This window comes from Pteropus alecto, unplaced genomic scaffold (assembly GCF_000325575.1).
Source record: "Pteropus alecto unplaced genomic scaffold, ASM32557v1 scaffold39, whole genome shotgun sequence".
In the NCBI taxonomy this organism is placed as follows: Eukaryota; Metazoa; Chordata; class Mammalia; order Chiroptera; family Pteropodidae; genus Pteropus; species Pteropus alecto.
This window is the reverse complement of record NW_006443568.1, coordinates 6,041,869-6,069,481: the sequence shown is the minus strand read 5'-3', so window position 1 is coordinate 6,069,481 and position 27,613 is coordinate 6,041,869. Positions and strand designations below refer to the sequence as shown.

General features: G+C 49.3%; 1 protein-coding gene across 1 annotated transcript in view; it reads right to left on the bottom strand.

The window, feature by feature from the left end:
- Nucleotides 1-1,147: 1,147 nt before the first annotated feature.
- Nucleotides 1,148-27,613, bottom strand: part of NKAIN1 (sodium/potassium transporting ATPase interacting 1) — a 40,394-nt gene continuing 13,928 nt past the window's right edge. Inside the window, exons 2-7 of the mRNA XM_006924317.3 lie at nucleotides 7,731-7,868; nucleotides 6,244-6,324; nucleotides 4,770-4,967; nucleotides 3,948-4,008; nucleotides 3,253-3,334; nucleotides 1,148-3,114 (exon numbers count right to left, since the gene is read on the bottom strand). Of these exons, the coding sequence (XP_006924379.1) occupies nucleotides 3,105-3,114; nucleotides 3,253-3,334; nucleotides 3,948-4,008; nucleotides 4,770-4,967; nucleotides 6,244-6,324; nucleotides 7,731-7,868 (570 nt within the window). The 3' untranslated portion in view covers nucleotides 1,148-3,104. The remainder of the gene's footprint in view (nucleotides 3,115-3,252; nucleotides 3,335-3,947; nucleotides 4,009-4,769; nucleotides 4,968-6,243; nucleotides 6,325-7,730; nucleotides 7,869-27,613) is intronic.

Sequence of the window (27,613 nt, the reverse complement as noted above, 5' to 3'; positions counted from 1 at the left end):
AAGACAGTATAGCTGTGGTAATTTGCCAGAGCAAGAGGAAACTAATACATTTCCCATTGAAGCTTCCTCCAACCAGTTCATCTCCAGCTAGTCTAACTGCAGATACCAAGTGTTTTCCTCCCTCCACACCTTTGTTCATTCTGTGGCCTGTTCAGAATACTCAGATCGCCTCTCTCCTGAGCTCCTATTTACGATTGCCTTTCACTCTACACTGTCCTCAGCATCGAACACCTGCTATCAGTATTCACCGCTCTGCCTGCCTATCCTGTGGGCTCCTTGAAGGCAATGTTTGTGATTTGTTTTCCTCTGGACTCCAAGGCCAGGAGTGGTCCATAGAGGTTTGCACAAGGGACCTGAGGTATCCTTACGTAGAACCTCTGGTTCTAAGCCCCTAACTGCATCAGAACCACCTGGGGATCTCTACAAAACCCCTAATTCTACCAAATCACCATGGAGCACGGGAGGCAGCTCCGCATGTATTATTGGGTGAAGATTTCTGAGATTCAAAGTTAAGTGAAAAAACAAGGAGTTGAAGAGTGAGTAGAATGTTGCCATTTGTGTAAAAAAGGGGAAAATAAATATTTACATAATTCTAGAAGAATTGAGTATCTTTGGAAAGATATAAAAAATAAGAGGACATGACCTCCTGGAACTTTCTAAATTCTGAACCACATGTACGTATTACCCGTTTACAAAAGTAAATAAAATTTTAAAATTCAAAATACCGATTCTGGTGTAGCACCAGAAAGAATCCAGGATGTCCTAGATGGGGCACAGGGATTTGTGTCTAAAGCACTGTCTGCCAGCTCATTTTAAGTCAGGAACTGAACTGTCAGGAAGAAGGCAGAGCCAAGATTCCAAGAATATTTGGAAACATAAACTGAAAACACAGTTAATCAGAAAAATAAATAGACAGCTCTCCAAGGGATTGTGAAGCCGGTTTGGGAACCCACTGCTTTAGTCTCACCTCTGCATTTTATAGATGAGGAAAGAGGGGGAGAGCGACGTGCCCAGAGCTACACGGCCAGTCGGAGGCACAGGCCACTGCTCCCAGGAATGTTTGATAGCGGCAATGAGATGGACTTCCAGCCCCTGCCCACCTTCATGTAGGGACACTGCTGACTCACAGGGTAGGAGGACAGGAAGATAGAGAAGAAAACACCAGCTTTAATCAACCCACCTGCACAGAAACCAGGGGAACACTCCCTGCTTTGCAAGGTCCCAGGGAGAACTTGGTCTCCTTGCAAAAACTGTCTTATAAAAACAAAAGGCTTCAAAGCACCAGTGGCTAAACCCTTTTGAGTAGAAAGGGGGCTAGGGGAGTGGGGGAGAGATGACAGCTGGCTTAGGGTGGGGGAAGGGAGGGCTGGAGGCAGGAGTTGGTCCAGTGGTGGGGCAGCAGCAAAGCCTGAAGGGAACTACACCCTTCTTAACCTGCACCCGTCAGCTAACTGGGCTGAGCATCTGGGGCCTCAGAGCCTGCAGTGACCAGAGAACCTCTGGGGCTGGTTCCTTGGCACAGCACTGCAGTTGGGATGGTAGGGTAGAGTCTCAGCTCAGGATATTTTGGCCTTAGACAATAGGAAATCCTAGTGTGGAGGGTGGAGAGTATGGAACAAAGTGGTCACCATGAACAGGCTCAGCTGTGCTAACTGCCTGCACTTCCTTCCAGTTCTCTGGTGCCTCCCACCCTCCTTCCTAACCTAGGGCCACTCCGGTTTCACAGGCTGGGAAGCTGACACCTGGTCCTCCTGCTCTTGGACTCACCAGCCAGGGCATAGTCCACAGGGTGCTCAAGGGTATCTGTGGAAGGAGGTGGGGAGAATGAGCTCACCTCTGTTTGCTCTCAATGAAAGGTGCTGGCCCTCCCAACCACCTACCATGACCCACAGCCCCATTCTGCCTCTAGAACTCCTGGACATTGGTGTGGTCATAAACGCTAGTGATCTGTGAGCACTGGTGACCAGGTAGTGCTGACCAGCCCTTTTCCACTCTGAAACCACAGGTCTTCCAACCGGGGAAGTAAATGGAGCTATCAGGGGTTGGTGGAGTCGCTGAGGGGGAAGGGGAATCATGGGTGTAGCAGCTTCAGGGACATGGAAGGGAACGTGGTGACTGAGTTGTGGTCCCCCTTTCCTGGAGAAAGCTCGAAAGGTTTGCCAAGACAGAAGCCAAGTCTAGGAAGGGTTCCCTGTGGGTCAGGTTGAATTCAGGGCTCTGGGCTCCATACATCTGGTTCCCAACAAGAGAACGGGTATATTGCTTTAAGAGAGGTGTTGGCAAGTGGTGGCGATGATGTGTAAATGTGGTGTGGATCACATGGATTCTAGAGTGTCCAAGCTGGAAGGGGGCTTGAAAATGGAATTCAGAGGCCAGACGCTGGATTTTGGAGGCTGAAATTACAGAAAGTACACTGTGTTCAAGGCCTGCCTTCACCAAAAGCCTAGCTGTGTGGCCTCAAGCAAATTGCTTCACATCTCTGGGCCTCAGTTTCCATATCTGCAAAATAGGAATTGTAATCCCAGTCTAATGCAGGGAATTGAGAGCCAAATGAGAAGGCTAGAAAGAGCCTCATTTATTAAGGGATTATTTTAATTATTCGAGGTGGGAAAACTGAGAACCAGAGAGGGCAAAAGCCTTGCCGGATGTCACACAGAGAGTCAGTGATAGAGCTGCAATTAGAACCCAGGACTCCTGTCCCTAGTTCATGGTAACTTTCCCCAGAGCTGGTGAATGAGTGTGGTGAGATGGGGTGAGTCTGTCGGTCCTGCTTTTACTCTCTGGACAGTGGACAGGATGCTGGGCGATGGGTGAAAAGGGAGAGGCTGGAGAAGAGAGGGAGCCCCAGTACACACCAAGGCTGAGATTAAAAAAAAAATACAAACCCCGGAATTCCCCTCCCTCACCCCGCCCCGCCCCACCCCTGAAGTCCGGGCTGCGAAGGGCCAAGTCCAAGTCCACCGCAGACCCAGATCAAGCAGCACAGGCTGCAGTCGGTCCGCGAGCCGCCAGGGGGCGCGCCTGCCATCCTGGTCAGAGCTCATGGCAGCGGCTGTCAGTCTAGCCACAAAGCAAGTGACGCCAGGGTGGGCGCGAGGAAGAAGCTACCCCGACCTGGAGAAAACAAAGGCAGATTAGGAAAGTGGACCCCAAAAATGAGGATGTGGAGAGATCGGCTGCCTTACCCATCCCTCCTTTCCAACACTAACGCACTGGTCTCCCCACCCCACCCTGTTAGGTGCCATGACCCACGTGTACAGAGGCTGCAGTTGTAAATGCGACGTCTTCTGGGGAGCCTGGTATCCGTAGGAGTCAAAGCCACCAATGAAGTCAACTGCGGAAAGTGAAGAGGCACATAATTAGGGAGGGGTCTGTTGGGGGCGTTATGGGAGACTGGGCCCTGAAAAGGAAGAATCTGAGGTGCAGATCCCATACAGGGCCTTAGGGGTGGGGCCTGAGGGATGGGATGAGTCCGTGGGGGCCAGGACTCCGAGAAGTTCTCCACCAGGAGAGGGCCAAGGCCCTAAGAGGATAGAGAGCCTAGAGGGTGGGGCATCCTTAAGGGAGTGGGCTCTTGGTGACAGGGCTCGAGCCACTTAAGGAGGTTAGACCTGCGGAGGAGTGGGGTCGGGGAAGGACTCTGGGAACACCTGTACCTGGCAGGGGCAGGCCTCACCGAGCCCCTCCACCAAGGGCAGGGCCTAAGAAGGGAGAGTAGGAGGCGGTACTAGGGCCATGGACTGGGCACCTGGACGTTTAGGCCTCAGCCCCAAACGGAAAGGCTATGCAAATTCCACCCACCCCTGCCGCCTCTTCTTCCCCACCGTGAGGGGCCAACCCAGAGCTCCCTACCGCCGAGGCGGCTCAGGCCCCTGTCCAGGGTGCTGAAGGCGCAGGACTGCGCGCGGCTAGGCTTCCCCACTTCCCTCGGGGCACCGCACACTCACAGCTGTCCTCCTCTTCCAGGAACACTTTGCTCACGTAGCAGGCGAACACGAAGCCAAACAGCTGGGGGAGGAAGGGAACAAGAAGAAGGAAGCTCTTCCTCCACCCCTTTCCTGGCCCTGCCCACCCTGACTGGAGGGGCGGTGTGTGCTAAGATGCAGGCAAACTCATAACAACTTCAAGTTAATGACTGGGCCTTAAAGTGAAACAAACTTTATTCCAGTCTCCCTCTGGGAGTTTGACTTTGAATAAGTAATTCTTTTACTTCTTCAAGCCTCAGTTTCCCCAGTTAGATCTGGGTAATACCTTACTGGCTTGTTAAGAGGAAAGAGGATTATGTGACTTTGCCTGTGTAAAGTGCCTAGGACAGGGCTGCCCCATCCCTTCTAAAAATGGGAACTATTACTATCTTATTGTATTCTCACAACTCCTTGAGGTTGATATTGTCATTTCTTTTTGTGTGTAAGGAAACAAGCTTGGAGAGGGCAAGTGACTTGTCCAATGTCACACAATATTACAAGGGTATATTGGAGATTTAAACTCAGGACTGACTCACAGTCTGATGCCTCATCCTATTCATTAACTCACTCACAGAGCACTTTCTAGTTTACAAATCATTTTTATATCCATCCAGTCCTTACAATAGCTCTCTCCCTGCTCACTCCCTGAATGGAGGCTATGGCAGGAGTGAAGTAAGTACAGAATATGGAAACAGAGGCAGGCTGGAAGACCTAGGTTCCACCCTTCTTAACTAAGGCTAAACAAAGGGGTTTGTGGACATCATTTCTGGGAGTGTTGTGAGGTGGGGGGACAGGAGGACTCACTGCCAGAAAGATCTGCAAGGCGCTGCTGAGGGCTTCAATGTAGGGATAGTCAAGCAGGCAACCAGTGACGGAGATGACATGATGGTCCTCCAGAGCCAGGCGGGAGTTCAGGACAGGTGTCACCAGACAGCCCGGCCCATTCTCCATCCACCAGGAGCGGTGCAGTGATGTGTTGAAGGTCATGATGAAGTCCCGGTCCTGGAGGCGGAGGGGCCTAGGATACTGAGCCCGGTGGGGGGGATCCTCCCCAAGTCCCAGGAGACTTTATATAAAGCCTTCTTCACATCTGAACTGCTGTAGCAGCCTCCTCTCCCCTGGCTTATGGGGGAGTCTGTATCTGCAAATCTACTTTTGGCCAGTAGGTGGCGCTTGATGACCATGCATGCCTCGCTCTCCCATCTGTGATGGAAGGGGCTGCTGCTGACCCACAGAAGCCTTAGAATTTCAGGGCTGGAAATGACACTAACAGTGACCTAATACAATTTTCCAGCCATTGGTGAAATCCACAGCAAAGGCCTCTTCATGGCCCATTCAGCCTCTCTACTGCTGTCCTTGTGTGTGACCCTGGGCAAACTTCTCACCTCTTTGGTCCTCAGTTTCCCCATTTGAAATGGAGAAGAGGCTGGCCTACATCAGATGTTGTTATCCATGGTGTGCATCCGTGTGTTCATCAATCTATTAACTCATACAGACTTCTAACAAACACTCACTCCAGGTGCCAAGCACTGAGGTGTGTGATTTCATTTATCCCCCTCAGCAACCACAGGAAATTGCTATTGTTCTTATCTGTACTTACTAGCTGAGGAACCTGAAGCTCAGAGAGGGTAAGTTACTTGCCCAGGGTCACACAGCTGGAAACTGTTAGAGATTTGAATCTAGTAGAGTCAAACTAAAGCCATTGACCTCATTCATATATTTTGCCTTCTTTATATCTGAAAATAGAAGCTATGCCCTCTGGGTTTGTTCTTTTCCAAGCCAAATATTCCCACTTTCTTCGATATTTCTCCACATGACATGGTCTGTTCAATTTTCCCTCGAACAAACTCTACCTAATCTCATTCTCTTATGAAAAATATTGATTAGCAGTGGACTCAAATCTCTGTGCTCTAAGCAGTACAAAGTGTACAGAATTTTCACCTCCCTTGCACTGAACATGCGTGGAGCCTAAGAGTAGCTTTCTGGGTCACCACATACTGTTGGTTTCTACTGAACTTGTGATCAACTGGGACCCCAGCCCATCTTCACACAGATTGCTCTTCAGACGTATCTGTTTCATCATTTGTGTCTGAGAAAGGGCAGAGGAAGCCAGAAACAAAAATGTGGGGTGGGGGATGGGGGCACAGATTATTTGGGTGTGTAAAGGGAGGTTTCTTCAAGAGATGATACCCCAGATCCACACCACATGGGGCACCCTTGGGTGGGGGATGGGAAAGGTCAGGCTCTGCCCTCGGGCACTACCAGGCCTGAGGCTTACCTGGGACAGCTGTCCAACCTCCAGGTAGAAGCAGATGATAAACGCATTCCAGCCAACCCAGAGCACCAGCCAGGCTGCATACTGGGGAAAGCACAGGTGGGGTCAGGGTGGGGCCTGAGGGAGTGGGTTTGGGGTATGTCCATGGAGACAGAGCTCAGGGACAAAGGAGCAGAGGAAATTATGACAATACCTCACTCACAGAGCACTTTCTAGTTTACAAATCATTTTTATATCCATCCAGTCCTTACAATAGCTCTGCAGGGAAGGCACTGACTACCCTCTCTTCAGAGGTAACTAATTTAAGGCCTAGAGGGGATCTTTGCTCTCTGAGATCACACAGCTAGAAAGAAGTGGACCTAGCACTCAAACCCAAGTCCTTGGGTGGCTAATCCTATCCATTCTACAGAGAACGGTCACCAGACATGGCAAAGACCTGGAGAGGAGCTGGCTATTTCCACCAGTGGCCACTGCCTGGCAGACAGGGCTGTTTACATGGGTGCCTGGGCTTCCTGAGAACTGGAGAGAAGGGTTCTCTTATCTCTTTCAAGTGACAGAAAGCTCTGGAGGACCCTGTTCACTGGGCTTCTGGGAGCTGAGCCTGTGGGAGGTGGGGAGAAGCCCTAGAATGAGTGGGAGTGAACTCTGGTGGTAGCAGGACATTGTGTGTCATTGCTATTGTGGGTGTCAATCATTTATGTAGCAAATCCACTGAAAAGCCTTTTCCCTCAGGAGAGGTGTGTGAATAGGTCACCGAGGAAGAGCAGGGGACCAAGGTGAGCCTAGCTGATAACAGGAGTTTAACAGAGACTATCGAGAACCAGGGCTTGGAAAGAGGAAGCAGGAGAGAGGAGCCAGGGACACAACCCACTCCTGGAATGGGTGCGTAGGCACTGGCCTCGAAGCCACAGGAGCCGTTCTAGACCACATTTTTGATGAACACAATGGGACAAAAGCTAAGCCTTTCTGAAGCAACCTGAGAAACTAAACAAGACAAGGCTCTTTCCTCCCACTGGCTTTCTGAGACAGCGTGGTGATGTGGCAGGAGCCTCTGCTTCGGATCTGAAGCTCTAGTCCTGGCTCTGCCACTTGTTAGCTTTGTGATCTTAGGAAGCCTTTTAACTTTTCTGAACCTCATTTCCACATCTGGAAAATGGAGATGGCACACTATATCTAGCAGAACTGTAGTAAAGACCTGATGGTGTATGAAACAGCAGTGTGCCAGGCACATGGTAGGCACTCACTAAATGATATATCTGGTTAATATTTAGATTTTTTCCTAGGAAGTCCTTTAGGAAAAATATCAACCTTGTCTCTGCTGATTGAAGAAACATTGGGATTGGGGCATTCACACCACTAGCCAGGCTGGAGGCAAGACAGAGCTGGGGTCTGGGTACGCAGTGGGTGGGGGGGCAGCTCTGATTGGAGAAGGGGGGATGGGTGAGGGTGAGGAGAAGGGCTTGGCTTGGAAGGGGCCAAGTGGGCCATACCAGAATGAGGTACCGGGAGCGGTACTGCACCGTGCCAAAGATGCCCAGGATGACCGCCATGATGTGCAGGAAGTTGGCTAGGATAGGAGCCCATTGGTAGCCCAGGAAGTCAAAGATCTGCCGCTCCAGTGCAGCCACCTGTGGGAAAGAGCAGACTGAGGCCACTGTCACCCCCTAAAAGGAAAGGACAGGGACTCTTCCTTGACCTTATAGAGGAGGCGATACCGGTTACCATGGTGATGAGGCACCATGACCTGATTGTGCACAATTCTCAGAGCCATCCCAGCCCCGTGGTACCAAAGGGATATGGGAAGTGGGGGCAAGTCTGTGTGAGGGAGGAGGCACTGAGCCCAGATCATCACTTTGGCGTGCGCTGAAGGGAGATGGGAGCCAGGGTTCAGAACACTGCCTCCCTACCAGCTCGAGCTCTTACACCTTGCCCTTGTGGGGCTCTCAGTTGGTGGAGCCAGAATCCAGATCGCTTTTCCCAGACCTGGCCAAAGGCTGAGTCCTGGCTCTGGAGGGCCCAGGGAAGCCTCTAAGCCTGAGTCACCTCTTCCAAGGTCCCCTATCCGAGATCGCCCTGGCCTATGGGATCCATGGGCCACAGAGAAAGGGATTTTTTTCACTCCCCATCCCCAAGGGAGCTGTAGTAGATTGCAAAATTGGTCTCAATTCTTCCTTTCTCTGTTTTCATGCTCTTTGGTGTGCCCTCAGACACTAACTCTGTGCTGGGTCATGTGACTGGCTTTGCCAACGAAACTTCAGCAAACTCGATGCAAGTGAAGGCTTGAAAAATGCTTGTGAACTGGAGTTTGCCCACTTGCTATACTTGTAACACAGAGAATATCTTGTAAAAGAGTCTAAGCTGACCTGCTGGAGGATGAGAGGCCATACGGAGGGGCACCGAGGCACCCCAGCTGACAGCTCCTCAACCATCAGAATGAGGTTGAGTAGATCATTCAGACGCTAGCCATAGACCATAGGCACATGGCCCAGACCAGAAGAATCTCCTAGCTGACCCACAGAATCATGGGCTAAATAAAAGTGTCCTTTCAAACCATGATGATTTGGAATAATTTGTTATGCAGCAAACGTTAACTGATATAGCATGCAATCAACACTCTCTTTCCAGCAGCCCCCGGTTCCATCTTTCAGCTGATACTCTTAGGAAGAAAGGTGCCAAAGACACCTATTGGTATAATATCCCTTCCTCTGGTGACAGAACTTACCTCTTTGTTTTGGAAGCTGCCTCCCAGGCACTCAGTCCATGGGAGGCACATGGTGGGGATGAGACTACTTTTAATTTTTATGGTGGGCTTGTGACCCAGGCCTAACCAAATAATCCACACACGGTGATCTGTTCGGGAGTGGGCACTCACCCTGTGCCCTGTTCCTGAGAGTCGCCAAAACTAAGGGACAGAGAGAGAGTGAGGGAGGAAGATGAAAAAAAGCAAGGAGAATGCCTTGTTACATCATTTTAGGTCTAGCCGTGCCTAAAACAAATTTCTCCTCCTTGTACTTGTGATTTCTGTCACTTGCAACCAAGAGTCCTGACTAAAATAGAAGGAGGAGACAAGGGTCTGGCTGGGGAGGGAGAGGGAAGATTCTGAAAAAGTGAGAAGATCCCAGAAGCCTTGTTCTTAGCAGGGAGGCAGGAGGAGGTGGAGCCGATGCTATCACACAGATGGCAAGGCTGGGCAGAGACCCAGGAAGCTGCAGGCCCAACCCTGGCACCCACCCACCTGGCGCCGGCCTGCCTCTTGTGGTGACTCCCCTCCCAGGGCCCTATAAAGAGCTTTCCAAGTTCATCTCTCACTGGATATGCCTCGGTAGAAGGGCAAAGCTGAGAACATTATCTCATTTTGAAGGAGATCATGAGTCTCAGAGGGGAAGTGACTTGCCCAAGGTCACACAGCAGGTTAGTGGCAGAACCAGGCAACCATCCTGGCTTTCTCTGCCACCTGTCCCATCTTGGCACCAACACACAACATTTCCCAGTTGGCGCTGGCCTGGGAGTGTGGTTCTAGCTGAAGGTCTGACACTGATTCTTGAGTGACCTTAAGTAGGCCACCTCCTGCTGGGTCTTAGGTTTCTCTTCTATATATAGAGGCTGCTGGGCTAACTGACCTCTAAGGGCCCTTTGGTTTTGACTTCAATGGCCTGCTGATCTTGGGGGAGAAACTCCCCAGGCTCCCCCCCACCCCCAAAGCTCCTGCCCCACTTCATTTTTCTGTTTTCCATACTGACTCTGCTAGGCCTTAGGGAGCCCTGGTGGTCTGGAGTCCAGCTTGATGATCTCAACTCTTCTGGTACCTGGTCCTGGCAAGGAGGTTACCACCAGAAGACACAGGGCTGTGACAGAGTTGCCCAGGCTCATAGTGTATCTGGGAAGACACCCTGCCTGGATATGCCTGTCTATAAAATGAGACAGTACTTCCACCTCCACCCTGGCCCCTGCTCAAAACCCCTCTGTGTTCTCGGGGACTTTGTTGATAGAGTGAGCAGCATGGGACAGTTAACCAAAAAGCTTTGGAGTCACTAAAACTCACATTCAAATTGCAGCTTTGCTGTGTGACTTAGGGCAAGTTACTTTCTCTCTCTGAGCCTATTTCCTCAACTATAAATAAGGAAGATAATCCCTCCCCTGAGAAGTGGTTGTAAGGATATGGAGACGTCATATAAACTAACAGACAATTAAACTTAATACACGGTGGCTAATTAGTAGAAGACTTAATAGTCGAAGCCTCTTAGTTTGGCATTGAAGGCTTGCTAGGGTCTAGCTCAATCCTTTATTCCAGGTCATCTCTTGCCCCAAGAAGCTGAAATAAAAGCTGAAGTCCCATCTTCAGTTCCCTTTTCCTGTATCTCAGTTCTCCGTGGTCTTCAAAATACAGCACAATTCCCTCCTTTTGTAGGAAGACCTCATGACTGGCCCAAAGGGGTCTGTCTCTCTTTCCACTGAATAAGGAACAAAGGCTGTTCTTGTCACCCTCTCGATTCCTCCATCCTCACATCCAACAGGCACTCACTCATTCACCTACACCCACCCGCATCCACGTATCTATCCTTCCAACATCTGACATGCCAGGCGCCCTCTGTTATTTAGTCACAGAACATTCAGTCTGTGTCACGCCCTGTGCTGGCCCTGGGATGCAGACATGACTAAGCTGTGGTCCCTGCTCTTTGGGATCTCAGAGTCTAGTAGAGGAGATGGATGGAAAATCAGACAGTTACAAACCAGTGTAGTCAGTGCTATAGCCTAGGCCTGAATGAAGCCGTCTCTCCCTCCAATGGTGAGTGCAGAGATAGATTTGAATATATATATGTATATATATTTTTTTAATTGAGATTCAGTGTCTTATAAATACTCAAATATTTCAATATTCCAAAACTGCTTCTTGTGCAGCAGTGACATGCAGCTAATTAACAAATACAGATAAGAACAAAAAGAGGAGGAATATCTTCCCCCCCTGGCTGCGCAATATCTGAGGGCTGCGGTGATTGCAAATCTTAACTTGCCTTCGTGAGTCTTTTTCATTTTGATGGGAGGAAATATGTGGACACAACAGAAACCTGCTCCTTTGCAAAAATTTCAAGTGCACGTGCATCGAGGAAAAAAACCGACTTTAGGGATAGCTTCACTTGGTCAGCCTGCAAGCCAGGTCAAGCTAGCTTGAGTCTCTCTCCTAAGTTGTCCAGTATAGAAGCGTCTGTGGGCAGCTGATGTAGCCTCCTTCCCGGTCTCCTGGCAGAGGGAGGCTGGCCACCACCCTGTCAAGTGTTTTCTCTAAAATACAAATCTGGTCCAGTCACTGTCATCAAAGCAGCCCAGAGAGCTTGGAGCAATCCCTACAGCCTCTGCCAAAGTTCTTTCTTATTTCTTTAATTCAGATATTTATATAAATACCCAAATACCTCAGGTCCTTCCCTGAGGGGGTCCCTCCATCCTTTATATGTTGCACACAGGGTCCTACTTTCTCTACAGTCTTCTAGTGACTGTTTCTCTTCTCTCATCCCATCCTCCATCCTCACGTCCACGTATCTATCCTCCTAACATCCAGGCCCAACGCTGGGGCTGGTATCCTCTGGGGTCCTTGAGCTGCTTGCAGAACTGTACAACCCTGTGGCTTTGCCACCCTCTTCCACTGCTGTCCTCCTCACGCACTGGCTGCTGGGTCTTGCCCATTCTTTGAAAGCAAGTTTCATCCCTGCATCATCCTGGTTGACTTTGACATTTGGGGCCACTCTATCCAGCACCCCAGCCTCTCAGTCTCTCACACTCCTCCCCCATGACCTTCCCTTCTATTCTTCCTCATCTATCACCCCCCCCTTAGGCTATGTCATCACCTGTAACTGCTCTGCCTCCAAAGTCACCATTTTGACAACCCCACTCGGAGCATCCCAGCTGGCTTCCCAACACCCTTCACGATGATGAACCTAGTCTGGTGCATCAGGCCCCCAGCCCCGAGTCCTCTACTCTCTCCCATTACGTGGTTCTTCGCATCCTGACTCATGGTCTGCTGGGATCGCACAACCCCTCACGTCAGCATCCGCTTTGCCTGCAATCCAAACTCTCACACTCCTCTGTGTCAAGAAAAGCTCACACCTGATACACCCAGTAAATAGTTTTCTCAGTGCTTGCAAAGCAACCAAGTGCTGCTGGAGGAAAGCACTCCACCAGGCAGACTGGTCCACTGTAGACCTGGCATCGTGGACTTCAAGAGGTACCCTGATGCTGTGCCACAACCCGAATAGGCTTCTCTGGGAAACTCACTCTCCCTGATGACTATTTCAGATCTCACTGTCCTCTACCCTCCTAGGACCCCTCCACCCTCGCTCTCAGGGAGGACCTGGCCTCCCTTTCCCCGACCTGCTATATTTGAGGCACTGACCCTCCTCCCACCCAAGGCCAATGCCTCCTCCTGCACGCTGAACCCCATCTTTTCCTGTCTTCTCAGGAGACCACACCATCCATGGTTCCTTCTCTCTTGTAAACCCAGCCTCTCCCCTGCCCAGAATCTTTCTAACTGGCTCTGAAACATGCTCAAGCCCCTCTCATTAAAAAAAAAAGGCCCCTGCCCTGCTCTGGCTAATGCCTTATCTATCTCAATGCTTATATCCAAAACTGTTCAAGGTCTCCACAGCCTCCTGGCCACTAGCGCCTCTGCTCACCTGCTACCACAATTTGGTCTAGTGGTTAGAAGCAGAGCCTGGGTTAGAATCCTGGTGCCACTGGTCTTTATACAACTCTGTTAAGGCAAGTCACTTAACCTCCCCGTGCCTCAGTTTTCTTGCCAACAAAATGGGTATGATTCACAATTCCTCCCTCATATGGTTGTGAGGAGAATATTAAAATTATATTCCATCGCAGGACTCCCTGCCTTGCCCCTTGCTTTATTTTTCCATGGCACTTATCCTCGACTCACATACTACTCATTCCTCACTTACTGTCTGTCTCCTGCATTGGAAGGCAAACTCCACAAGAGCAGGGATTTCTGCCTGAGAGGTTCATTGCTGTATTTTTAGTGGCAAGGGCTGTGCCTGGCACACCGAAGATGCTAAAGTTAAACTCATTCTCCACCCTCCCTGGCCACTCCCCTGGTTCCGTGCAGCCCACTCTCCCATGCACTCGGGCCCCTGAATATCAGAGTACTTCGAGGCGATATGCAGCCCTTCCCCATGCTCCACTTGTCTCAGCAAACACAGGCCCACCAGAGCTTCAGTGACTACCTGCTCATGTCTCAGGTTTTAGCCCCTATATAACCCGCTACTCATTGCATGGCTCATCATGAACTTAATATGTCTAAACCCAGTCTACTTCCAGTGTTTTGGGGTCTTATGATGTGGCCAGCTGCATGAGCTGGAAAGCTAAACTTTAGGTCCTGGTCTCCCTTCTGCTCCCTCACCTCCATCCCTGGCCTGTCATCAAGTCCTGGCTCTCTGATCTTCTGAATCTCTCACATCTGGGCACTTTTCTCCCTCCACTATCCTCTCTCACCTGGCCATTGCAATACCAGTGTCCCCACCACCCCACCTACTTCAAGCTAACTAGGCCCTCTCTTTCCAGAGTGAAGCCTCTGGGAGGCTCCCCTGCTGCCCCTCCCCTTGGCCTTAACTCCCCACCCCCACCCTAATTATTTATTTATCGGGTAGCTGCCAGCTGAGGGGGATGCAGTTGCCATGGGAACCTTCAGCCCCGAGTCAGGGCTGCCTCTGTTCTCAGTAGGAGGCTCTTGTCTGTCTAGCCGCCAACCTCAGGAGCCCAACACTAGTTGGGGGGCGGGGAGTAGGGGGGCAAGGGAATGAATAATGTAGATGGGCCCACCCCAGGAAGCTGGCTAGGGGAGAGGGTAGGGAGGGGCCTGGACTTAGGGCCATAGAACCCATAAGAAGTCTCTTGTGCCCAAGCCCTTGCCAGCTAATTCGGCAAGTCAACTACTTTCCCGGCCAAAAGTCCATCCTTGTTACCCAGGAGTTAGACACAGAAGTCAGGCTGTCTGGGGAATGATGAGGGAGGGGTCCCTGAAGTTTTAGGAGAATGGTTTGGTCCAGCCTGATACTGTCTCTTTTACTGACTTTAGTTCACAGAGGGCGGAGTTGGGAAGAGCTCCCAATTTGGGGTCCAACCCCAGCTCAGTCCTGGTGTGAACTCGAGAGTTACTCATCCGCTCTGAGCCTAGGAAAATACCCTCAGGATTCAGACAGTGCATGTAAAAGCTCTCAGCCTGGTGCCTGGCACACTCTCGGTGTTCAATATACGGCAACAGCCTTTGCTTCATCCTCAAACTCCAGTTCCCCTCTTCCCAATGGATTTCTGAGGCAGCTGACAAAATTAAAGTCGACTCAGGCCCTCATCCGTGAAATGAGGGAGTGGGATTGAAGCCACAGCCAGCAGAGCTGGAAGGACCCCTGGAGAGCTGCTGGTCCAACCCCCTCATTAGGGAGGTGAACAAACCGACAGCAGAGATGACAGCAGAGACGGGCAGTGACTTGTCTAAGGGGAAGGTCTCAATCTCCCTGAGCTCCGCTCCCATCTCCAGGGTCCATCTGGGGTCAATGCCATTTGAGCATGAGTTGAAATAAATACCCAATGGAGATTAAAAGGAGTACAGTCACAGAGACCCAATAGTCTTTGTCAGGATCAGGGAAGAAGGGCCTTGTAGGGACTCAATTCACTGAACAAATATTTCTTGAGCACTTACTATGTTCCGGGCCTCGTGCAGGGTATATGGCAATGAACAAGCTGGTGTGGCTCCTGCCTCAGAGAACGCAAGTCTAGAGACAGATACCATAGTTCTCTGGGAGCTGATGATAGGTCTTCTCTGCCAAGTTTCCCCACTGTGTATAGTGACCTGTGGGGACTTCTTCCTACCCCCCTACACACACACACACACACACACACACACACACACACACACACACACGCACACCCTTTCCTTTCCAGGGCTCCCATAGCCCTTCTGCCTCTCTCTGTTTCAGCCTGGATCCCACTGGAAAATGGCCAAAGCTGTAAGTGTTAAGTGAAAAAAACAAGCTGCAGAACAATACGACTCCATTTGTGTAAAAGCAAAAAGCCAGAGGCGGGGGTAGGGAGAGAGAGTGGGAGGAAAAGTGTGTTACTGTAAATGCAGAATCAAGAACCAGGGAAACACAACAAATGGTTATGAGTTCTCTTTAGGGAGTAGGAACGGGGAGACATGGAGACTTTTAAACATACGCACTTGCGTATTTCTAGAATTTTTTTACGACAGTTATATTTTTTGAAAAAATGTTTTTAAATGTTGATTCATCGCTTAGACCATGTTAAAGAGGTACTGGAGTGGCTCAGAGGTTCAGAGGTCTCCTTCTCTGATGCGAATGTGCTGTAGGACCCTGGGCTGGTTTCCTCCTCTGGGCCTCAGTGTTCTCATCTGTACCATGGAGCCGTCTGTAGCTCCCTATCACTCTCTAGGCCTGATGTCGCTGCAGCCTGCCTGCCTGCAGGGGGACCGGCCTTGGAGTCCTGTGACCTCTGCTGAGAGCCAAATGGCCCTTTCCCTCAGAAGCTGGTTCTGTGGGCCCCTCATACAGCCTGTCCCCAGGTTCTGCCTGGATCATCACAGCCCTGCTTCTCCTGCCTGACTATACCCAAACCATCACCACCCTCCAGGTTCTGCCAGCCAAGGGTGCCCTCTCCTCACAGCCCTAGTGCAGCCACCTTAACATGAAGGTTCCCTTTTTACAGAGGGGGCTCAAAGCAGTCACCTGAGTCTCCTGAAGTCTCTTAGACAGGAAGTGACTGAACGAAGATCTGAGTCCTTATCTCTACACCCACTGCTCTTCCCACCCACCAGCCATCTCTCCAGAGACAAGGGTATGGGAAGGGACAGAGCGGAGGTGGGGCACAGTCTGCTCTGGATCAAAGGGCCTCTCATGAGTCACCCAGCCTGGCCTCCAGTGGGCAGCGATGTAACAACTAACATTTATTAATCCCCTATTAGTGTCAGACACTATTCTGAGCACTTCACATCTGTTCATTCGTTTATTCTACAAACAGTTCTCAAGTGCCTTTTGTGTGCTAAGGCACTTGCTGAGAACTCAGTGGTGAAAAGAGACGATCCAGCTCCTGTCTTCATGGATGACAGTCCTGTCTGTTCCTTCCTTCGTGCAGGTACCAGGACACCTACCTGCCCCAGCCCAGACAGCAGGGGAAGAGGGAAAAGGGTCAAGAAGAGGGGAAATTCTTTCCCATTAGAAAATAACATTCTCCCAGGATATTAATACCCTCTCTCAATGGGTCTTAGAACTGTAGGATCATTTACTGAGCACCAACTGTACATTATCCTTCACACTCACGTCACCTCTCTTAATCCTACCCCCATCGATAGATAAGGACACTGAAGTGAAGGGGCTTGCCCAAGGACACATGCAAGAGCTGAGGCTCCAACCAGTCAGTTTGGGGCCAAGCCCTCACTCTTCTCTACTTCATGGCTCCCTGAGATTTGTTCCCAAGCCTGTTCGCATGCCCTGGCATTTGAGAATCTCACCCCTTACAGTCCTGCTGGAGGGAGCCTTCTCCTCTTGAGGGATAATCTCTCTTCCCCACCCCATCCTACTCCCTCTTTATCAAGACAGCTCCCCATGCCCCCAAGCCCCTAAACTGCCATCTGTCTGCCCTCACACTCTCCTGCCCTGGCCCAGCCCTCATCTTCTGTAGGGCCTGGGGAGCCAGAGAGCAGCTGGTCACCACCTTCCGGGTAATTAGCCCTTGGAGACCAGCTTGGAGCTGTTAGGGAGGCCCAGGACTATCTGGCCAGCCCTGGTCCTGTCAGAAGCCACTTGGGCTTGGCCTCGGTCTCCATGGCAACCCCACCCCAGTGACTGCTGACCCATCCCCAGCTAGGGGCCTCCTCAGGCCCCTTCTGGGCAGATCTATCCCACTTCACCTCTGAGCTGGCAGCTCCATTAGAACTGAGGGGCTTGGTAGTGGTTAATTAGCATACATCTACATTAATTTGCATAAACCCTGGGCTTAGCAGCCCAGGGTGATACCAAGGTCAGTCAGTCTAAAATCAAAGGGTCCCTCCATCTCTTGGGGCCTATCTCCTCATCCACCATCTGGTCCAAACCCACAGCGAGAGGCAGCGTGAGCTGTGAAGAGAAGGGCCTTCAGGCCAGTGACCGACTCAGCCCCCTCCTCTGTAGAATGAGGACAGATGCCTACTTCTCATAGGTGTTGAGAAGACCCATAAGTCGTCGCAATCATTCCCAAGCCGAGGTCCTGCCCTGTCCCCTCCCATCCCCAATCTCCACTCCTGAAGCTCCTTGCTTTCTGCTCGTGGGGAAGGCCCCTCTTACAGGCCCAGAAAAGCCCACAGGAGCCCGGGAGAATCTGCTCCTCAATGTGGGGCTACTGTGCCAGCTCCTCCCACCAGGCCCTTCACCTCTAATTTCTGGGTTCTGGCAGGAAGTGGATTGGAAGCTGGAGGCTACCAGCTTTGGCCTTTCATCGGCACCTCTGGGCATTGTGCTGGTGCATTGCTGGGGGGCAGAGGGTATCTGACCTGGCTCTGGCCCCCTGCACCACCCACTCCTTTGGAAAACCACGAGAGGTGGTTCAGGGTACTGGGGCAGAGGGGGCGCTCTGGAGTCAGACTGCTTGGGTTCACCATCCACATGTGCCTCGAGACACAATAGGGATAACAGTCTTCACAATTCCTGGAGTTGGTATGAAAATTAAATGATAATGTATGTCAGGTACTGATAAAGTAAACATTCCATAAATGTTAACTATCACCATTAAAATAATGACAGTAATGAGAAAAAAACCTGAAATCACTGGAGGGTCAAGGAAGGGTTTACAGAGGTGGCGATATTGAAATATGGCCTTGAACTGAAGAATAATGAAATAATAATGAAACACTGGAAACACTGTGGCCACCCCTCAGGGCACACAGTAGATTATGGCACCCCCACATGGTGGGACACAACGCAGCCATTACAATGGGATGTGGAAAGAGGGCCAAGCTGTGCGGTGTAAACAGGCAGGCTGCAGAGCCACGGAGTACTATGATCCTATTTTTGAACAAAAGAAAGAAGAAAAAGAATCACCAAACTCTTAACTCTAGAGAGTGGATTAGGGGGGTAGTCTTTGAGAGTCAACCAGAGATATTTCTGTAAGATTTTATACTCAGGGGCAATACTTTTATAAGAAAACAAAATAAAAAAGAAATTAATTGGGGACAAATGAGTATGGGCAAAAAAACATACACAAAAAACTCCTGAGATGTGGGAGGCCAACAGTCCCAGTTTGCTTGGGACTGTGCGGTTTCTCTGGTGTAGTAATTTAAAGGCTAAAACCCAAAAGTCCAGGGCACTCTGGGACAAGTTGGTCGTCCCGCCCCAGATGTGGGAGGGTATGGACAACTTGGGGGCCTGGGGGTGGCTCTAGATGGATGAAGTGAGAGGTGGCAGGGTGGGCAAGACCTGCAATTGGGCCTCAGACCCAGAGCTTTATCCCACTGGCCCCTAGAGTTGAGCAGATGGACGTGGAAGCTGGGTGCTTCGGGCACACTGTTCTCTAGCTGGGGGAGGAGGATGGGCTGGAGGTGGGTGATAAGGTGGAAAGGCTGAGCCTTCCTTGCTTGGATGGCTGAGAGCAGGGCCCAGAATCCCTCTCCATGCTGGGGGTCGCACTCCTCTAGGACTGCCACCTTCATAATGATGCCCACTCTACGACTGCCTGTGTCTCCACGTCCAAGTTGTTGGTGCATGCCCAGTCCTAGGCTTCAGAGGCTGAGACCCCCAGCAGGCTCTGGAGTGGCAGCGAAGGCCTGGGAAGAGGGTACCCCCACCCCCCAAAGAGGAGCACTTCAGACAGGGATGGAGGGGAAGACAACCCAGGCGGAGAAAACCCAGCAAAAGCCAGGCTCTCCCAGGAGATGCCGGCTGCAGACAAATGGACATTTGGATAAATATAAAGGTGATTAATCCGATCCCCCCATTAAGTACAATGAAACGACACCATATAATTAAGCCAAAAAACTCATGGCGGAAAGCCCATTAATGGAATAGGCACTTAGGCAGGGAGAATTAATTAAGGAGGCAGTGTGAAAGTTTCAAGAGTGGTTATAACAATGGAGGGAGAGTGGAAAAGACCAGAAGGTAGACAAAAATAATCAGTGTTAACATCTGCCCAGCACGGGACTGAGGTCTGAGCAGTTACCAGCTCAGGCTCTGGGAGTCAGGCAGTCCTGGGATGGAGGCCCAGCTCTCGCTTACAAGCTGTGGGATCTGGGAAACTTCCTGGAGCCTCAGTTTCCTCATCTATAAAATAGGAATACTACTAATAATAATATCTGGGGTTGTGTGAGGGTTCGATGAGGTAATGTGAGTAAAGAACTTTATATGTAGTAAATGCTCAGTAAATTATCATTAACTGGACAAGTCACTTTCCCTCTCTGGATCTTAATTTCTCATTAGCAAAAATGGGATGATAACGTCCTGTATTCTTCACAGAGAAATTGAAGGATCAAATAAGATCACGACAATGAAAGCAATATATATAGTGCTTTTTAAACTGAAAAGTACTGTGCCCACATCTGCCATTATTAGCATAATTATTAAGTCCTTGGTCTCATATCAAGGTCAGATTCTGCTGCTTGTTTCCTGAGAAGCTATACAGTGTAGTGGTTAAAAGTGTGACCTAGGAGCAAGACTGTCTGGGTTTGAATTATACCGTTAACACTTATTAGCTGTGTGACCTTCAGCAAGTCACTTAACTTCTCTGTGCTTTACTGTCTCTGTTTGTAAAATGGGGATAATGATAATAGTACCTATCTCATGGGGTTGTCATGAAACCTAAATGAGGGAATACGTATAAAATGCTCAGAACACTGCCTGGCCTAGAGCCACGGGTAAAAAGCCACGTTAGCTGTGATAATTGTTACCCACAGTGAAGATTCTGGACCCGGGTCCCCCATATGTTCTGAAGGAGAGAAAACCACAGTTGTCCTGGTGTGAGAGGCCCCTTCAAGGCCAGGTAGCGTTTTCCCCACCCACCCCATCTGGTCTGGCAGCTGCCTGGCCCCTCTTGGCCTCTTGCTCCATCCTTGCTCTCCTCATTCACCCACCAAGCAAGCATTCATTCTGACTCCACGCCAGACTTGAGCTGGCTGCACAGATGACAGACTTCAAGTGTCAGTGTTGTACAAGCCCAGAGAGCAAGGATTTGACTTCGGAGACTTTCATCGAGCCTGCCCTGTACACAGTGTCTTATGCCCATTTCACTTACTCAGCTCTTTGAGTGGTGTTATTTCCATACGTAGAATGGAGGCCCAGGGAGCAAAGTAACAGACCCTAGCTTGCACAGCAGGTACGTGGCAGAGGCAGGATTCAAACAGAGACCTGTGGGCTCTGAAGCCTGCCCACAACCATCCCAGATTTCCCCACTAGTTCTTCTGGTCCATGAATGGCTGCTGGGCCCTCAGAGCATCCCCACCATGGCCTTGACTCTCTCACTGATGAAACTGGCAACCCTCCCAAGGGATCCATTAGTGCCACCAATGACGCGGAAATGTGTTCTGCTCAAATCCATCGTTTACTAGCCACGTGACCTTCGGCAAGTATCTAAATCCCCCTAAGCCTCAGTTTCCTCATCTATAAAAAGGAAAAGATTAAAACCTACCTTTCAGAGTTGATATTAAAGATGCAGAGCATGGCACTTGGCACAGAAGTGACATCTGATAACTGCCATTCTTTCATCAACTCTGAGCCCAATCCTTCTCCCCACTCCCCATCCTTGCTCCTGGAGATTTGTGTTCTGACTTAGCTCAGCTCTGCTGAAGCTTTCTCATTCCCGGCTTCCTTCGGGGAAGCTTTCTTTCATTCTTTCTGGAGGCATTTCGTCCTTGCTAATGAGACAAAACAGAGAGAGCTCTTCCTGCAGCCCTTTTGCTATCTCCTCAAGCAAGGTGACCTGCCCGCCTTCACAGTAACCCAGAAACCTCCTGTGTGAGTGCACAGTTTGCTGGGCCTCAGGGCCCCCTCAAAAGGTTCCCTTGAAGCTGACCTGGGACTCCCTCATACCGGGCCAGCCCAGCTGGATTGGCCTTTGAGAGCAGTCAGGCCTTGCCTGCAGCAGAAGCAGTCCAATGGGATAGCAGACGAGATGCTGCCGTAGCAAACCCTCCTCACTTTCCATGCCTCCTCCCGACACTGGCTTTTCCTTGCTGGGCTCTGGCATGGGTCTGGGATAGTGGGTCTGACTCAGAATTTTGTTGTTGAGACCTTTTAGGGCCTCCATTTCCTCATCTGTAAAATGGGGACTATAATCCCTACTCTACTTGTCTCCTGGGTTGGTGGTAGATCCAATGGGATAACTGACATTGGGGAATCATCAAGCTCTCCTTGACAGAGGAGACCCCAGGATTCATACTTCCTCTTCCAACTAGGCCAAGAGAAGCAGCACAGCAAAGTCCAGGCCCCACCTCCTTTCCACCTGAGCATCCCCAACAGCAGAGTCCAGGAAGTCAGCTGCAAAAGAGGACTCTTCTGGGAATCTGTTTTATCTTCAAAGAACATGTATCCAAAATTCTACTCTGAAATAGAGCCTCCTCTTTAGTTCATTTTCCCCCAAATCAGGATAGAATCGATGCTCTGTAGAGATGCATGACATCTTTATCCTGTGGCTTAATGTCCTCCTCCTCTCAACCTGGCAGGTACAAGAACTGCAATATTAGAAGCCACCAGAAAGGGTGCAAATACCGCCTCTACCATTTATCCACAGGCCACATGGCTAGTAAGTCACTCAGCATGGCTGAGGCTGTTTACTCATCTGAAATGGGGATAATTTATACTAGAATCCAAGTCTGTGGCTCAAGGCCAGGGTAAGGCTGAGAGGAGCAGGTGAGGAGAATGGGTCAAAGCCTGAGGTCAGGGACATGGACAGCCGGAGACAGTGTAGGAAGGGTCTTAAGAAGACTAGCTCTATCGGCCATGATTAGACCTGTATTCGCACCTCATTTATTGAATGTCAACCACAATACTAGACGTTGGAGATACAGTGGCAAGCAAATGCAAAAGAGACACAGCTCCTTTCATGAAATCAACACTCAAAAAATTGGGAACAGAAGGGAACTTTCTCAACCTGGTAAAGGGCACGTACGAAAAACCTATAGCTAACAATACACTTTATGGCGAAAGACTGAAGTGTTCCCCTAAATTCAAGAACAAGACAAGAATGTCCACTCCCCTCACTTCTGTTCAACACTGGATTGAAGGTTTTAGTCAGGACAATTAGGCAAGAAAAAGAAATCAAACTCATCTGGATTAGAAAGGAAGAAGTAAAACTAGCTCTATTTGCAGATGACATGATCTTAAATACAGAAAAACCTAAAGAATCCACCAAAAACTCAGAGTTACTAAATTAGATCAGCAAGGTTGCAAGATCCAAGATCAGTATACAAAAATCAGTTGTATTTCTATATACTAACAATGAACAACCCAAACTCAGATCAAGAAAACAATTCCATTTATGATGACATCAAAAAGAATAAAGTACTTAGGTTCGAGACTCCTATTCTGAAAACTATAAAATATTGTTGAAAGAAATTAAATGAATGGAAAGACATCTAGTGTTTATGCATTGGAAGACTTAATATTGTTAAGATGGCAATACTCTCGATATGATCTACAGATTCAATGCAACCTCTGTCAAAATTCCAACTACCTTTTTGCAGAAATGAATAAAGTGGTCCTAAAATTCACATGGAAGTGCAAGGGACCTAGAATAGCCAAAATAATCTTGAAAAAGAACAAAGTTGGAGGACTTACACTTTTTGATTTCAAAACTTATAATAACACTACATTAAGACAGTGTGGTATTGACACATAAGGTTAGACATATAGATCAGTGGAATAGAATTGGGAATCTAAAACTCATACATTTAAAGCTAACTGATTTTCAACAAGGGAGCCAAGATCATTCAATAGAGAAAGCATAGTCTTTTCAACAAATTGTGTTAAAACACCTAGATATCTATATGAAAATAATAAAGTTGGACTTCTATCTCATACCAAATACAAAAACTAACTCAAAATAGATCACAAACCTAAATGTAAGAGCTAAAAGTGTAAAACTCTCAGAAGGGACCAATGGTGTAAATGTGAGTGACTTTGGAATAGGGATGTCTTAGATGTGACACCAAAAGCACAAGTAGCCAAAGAAAAAACAGATAAATTGGACATCATCAAAATAGAAAACTTCTGAACATCAAAGGATATTATCAAGAAAATGATTAGTCAACCCACAGTATAGGAAAAAATATTTCAAGTTACAGATGTGATAAATGTCCTGAATTCAGAATATGTAAGAACTCCTACCATTCAATGATTAAATGATAAATAACCCTATTAAAAAAAATGAGCAAAGAGTTTGAACAGAAATTTCTCCAAAGATAAAAAAGTGGTCAATAAACACATGAAAAGATGTTGAACATCATTAGTCGTTAGGGAAACACAAATCAAAACCACAATAACATTTTACACCCACAAGGGTAGCTAAAAATAGAAAACACACATAATGACAAGTTTATTCACAGCAGCCAAAACGTGGAAACAACCCAAACGTTCATCAACTGGTTAATGGTTAAAATTGTGATATGTCCATACATTGAATATTATTCAGTCATAAAAAGGAATGACATGCTAATACATGCTATAACATGGATGAACCTTAAAAACATTATGCTAAGTGAAAGAAGTGAGTCATAAAGGACCACATATTGTAAGATTTTACTTATATGAATGTCCAGAATAGGCAAATCTAGAGACACAGGAAGTAGATTAGTGGTAGCCAAGGGCTGGCAGGAAGGGAAATGGGGAATGACTGCTAATGGGTTTGAGGTTTCTTTATTCGAGGGGTGGGTGAAATGTTCTAGAGTTAGACAGTGGTTGCTCAACTCTGTGAACATACTAAAAAAAATCACCTAAGTATACACTTTAAAATGGCAAAATTTTATGGTATGTGAATTATACCTCAAAAAAAAAAACCCCAAAAAAACAAAAGTGGAGGAGAAATAGCAGCCTAGACACAGCACTTGCCCTCATGGAGCTTACATTCAGTGGGGGTTGAGGGAAAGGGAACCACACACACAGATACACAAACACACACACACACACATACAGAGCAAAATTACTGTTGCGCTAAGTGCTCTGAAGGAGGGGGTGCCAAGAATGAGAACTATGATGGGAGTGGTCAAAGACTTCCTGAAGGAAGTGATCTGAAGAAAGAGGGGTTACCAAGGCACGGTGGAGAGAGAAAGTTCCTGCAGAGGAAAGAGTATGTGCAAAGGTCCTGTGGTAGGAAGAAGCTTGGCAAGTAGAAGGATCCAGAAAAACCCCTGTGGCTAGGGCAGGGGGAGTGAGAGGGAACAGGGCACCAGAGGGAAGGGCTGGAAGGGCTTCTGTGTCCTGTGGCCCGATGCCAATGTAGCAGGGATAGAGGCTGGGCAAGGAAAGCAGCTGGCAACTGGAGAGGAGGCACTACGCCCCTCTTTGGGTCAAGCATCATACTGGCAGTATGAGCACTTACTGCAGGGTCACGTGCTCCCAATAAACATCTGGAAGGAGTCGGAAGGTGACTTCTCCTGGCTGAGCCACTCTTCATGTGACCTGATAGAGGAAAATATCCAATTCTCTGACTTACTTAGTGGCACATCTTGTAATGAAGCTCCCAGGAAGAAAATACTGATGAAAACCAGCCTCACTGCTATGGCAACAGCAACCACTTCAGACTTCCCTCTTGACTAAAGGCCAGGTGGGGAAGTCTGCCTAGCAACAGTGGTGGGCACCAGGAGCCCCTCCTCTGGGACTTCAAGATCTCCCTTCCATTAATGTCCCAGCTTTGGCTCAGATCCCAGCTTTCCTGATTCTTCCAGTGGAGAATCACAGCAGCCACCAACTTCTGGACAGCCCTTCACAGCTCAGTTTATGATTTATACCACTACTGTAATGTGGGATTATTAGCCCCACTGGACAGATGAAGACACTGAGGTTCAGAGAGGCGAAGGGGGGTGGTGCCTGCCGGCCTGGTATCCTTCCCTCTGTACTGCCCCTACTCCCCTGTACGGTAAAGGTCTATTTATCTGTGCAGGTCTCCTGCTCTGATTCATCTGTGGCATTAGGGAACAAATGAATGGAACTGGAATGTCATCCCCCCCACACTGTCACCCTCTTCCTTTCCTGGTAATCTACTAGTTTTGGGGGATAGGGGTGCCTTTTTCTGGTGTAGCTCAAGAAAGGGCTGGGGGAGGGGTCATTTGGGGTCTATGAGCGCTGGAGAAGTGAGGAATGTAGGAGAAGCCCTGTGCGGAGGTCCAGCCTTGGCCCCTGAGGGGGTAACCCCCACCCCAGGTGACTGGGCTGAAGTTTTCCCTTCAAAATGCCTGTCTCTGAACTTTAACACTAGTATTAGTAACGACGGTTAATATTTTGCGCATTTACTCTGTGTCAGGCTTTGTGCCAGGCTTTGTGCCAGGTGCTTTGCATGAGCCATCTCATTTAGCCCTAACGACCATAAGTGAGGGATGGGTCACTGCTCGTTCTAGAGAGGAGGGCGCAGCCTGAGATCTCGGAGCTGGAGAGCGGGCAGAGCTGTGGCAAACCAGGTGGCTCTGACCTCAGGGCCCAGGCTCTTAGATACTGCAGCCCCCAGGAGATGGTTTCCTCCTCACCTCCCGTTCCCCACCCCCCCAGGCTGGCTGGAAAGATTAAAGGGAGGAAAGAGGAGCTTCTCAGAGGGAGTGGAGCTGCTTCCTGCAATCGTTTCCTGGCCCTGGGCCAGAAGACTGCTGGCAGAACCTGTTGGAGGAAGAGATGCACTGTGGAAGCAAGGATGGAGGGTGGGCCCCCTCCCAAGCACTGTACCCCTGCCTGATTTCCAGGCTTGGGGTTACAGGAGGAAGGAAAAGGAGGACACGGTTCCTAAAGTGCCTACTATGTGCATATGCTGAGCATAGCACTTTAAAGGTGGCATTTCATTTTATCCCCAGACTGACACTAAGAGATAATGGCTAACACTTATTATATGCCAAGTATCTCTTGAATGCTCAGCAGGCTTTGATTCATTTAATCCTCACAGAAAACATGCCAGGGAGAGACTGAGATCATCCTTGCTTTGCACATGGGAAAACTGAAGCATAATGAAGAGAAGTAACATGGCCAAGGTCATACAGCTGATAGCAATTTGAACCAGGTCCTCTGGCCCCAGGATCCATGAGGAATAGACTTACAGTCCTGCTAAGGGAGTGGTGTCCTCATTTTCCAGTGTGGGGGAGAGTAAGGCCATTTCTTGAGGTCACCAGGTGTCAGAATGGAGTTTGAGCCCCATCTCCTGGGAATGTCCATGATATTATGACCTCCTAGATTGATGGGCACCTTTGTCACTGCTCTCCACCAGCTCCTGCTTGGAAATATGAACCATGGGAATGGCTCTAGCAGCAGACTTGCCCACAGCCACCCAGAACTGAACAGAAGAGCAGACCACTTCCGCCCACCTAGGGGAGTATATTTTTTGTTCACGGTATTTTTGTTTGAAATCACATGCCCAACTGCGATCCTTTCCAGAAATGACATCAGCCCGCTTCCTTGAACAGTCCATGAAGGGCCCCGATGCCAGGCATTGGATCGGACCCAGCAGGACACAGCCTCTCCCCGCCCCCCATCACCACCACCTCCCTGGGCCTTCATGTACGTGTCTGTCCAAAGGGTTGGAGGGATGTTCTATGGGGACCCTCCTGGCTCCCAAATTCTAGGGTCCTCTGCCTGGGAGCTTCCCACTCAGCAAACAGTCATGACCATGTGCCAACTACACACACTGCCCTCCAGGGGCCTGATCCTGATTGTCAGCCGGAAGTACAGCGGCCACCACCCTCTGAGCATTGACTACATGTCAGATGCTGTCCTGTGTTCTTTTCCTGGCTTCTCTCATTGAGTTTGCTCAGTAGCCCTAAGAGGCAGGTACAATTATCTCCATTTTACAGATGAAAAAACTTGGCTCAGAGAAGCCGAGCAACTTGACTGTGCTCACACGCCTAGAGAGCAGCAGAAGCAGGACGTTTTACCATTGCCTAGTGCACACCTTGATAAACTGCCCCCCCCACCTGTCTTGTCCCATCAGACCCTGGGTGCCAACCAGCCCAGCCTGTCACAGCTGAGAACCACAGTGTGATGCCCAGGATGGGCTCCAGACAGCCTCTCATTTTGGTGGGGGATTCCCGTGTCCCTGGTGACCTATCTTGGGGATGACAGCTAGTAGCAGCTTGGGGACAACTGCCTACTCAGATGGCTCACGGGGCTGCTGACAGCAGACAGGCAGTGACAGACTGGAGCAGCTGGAATCG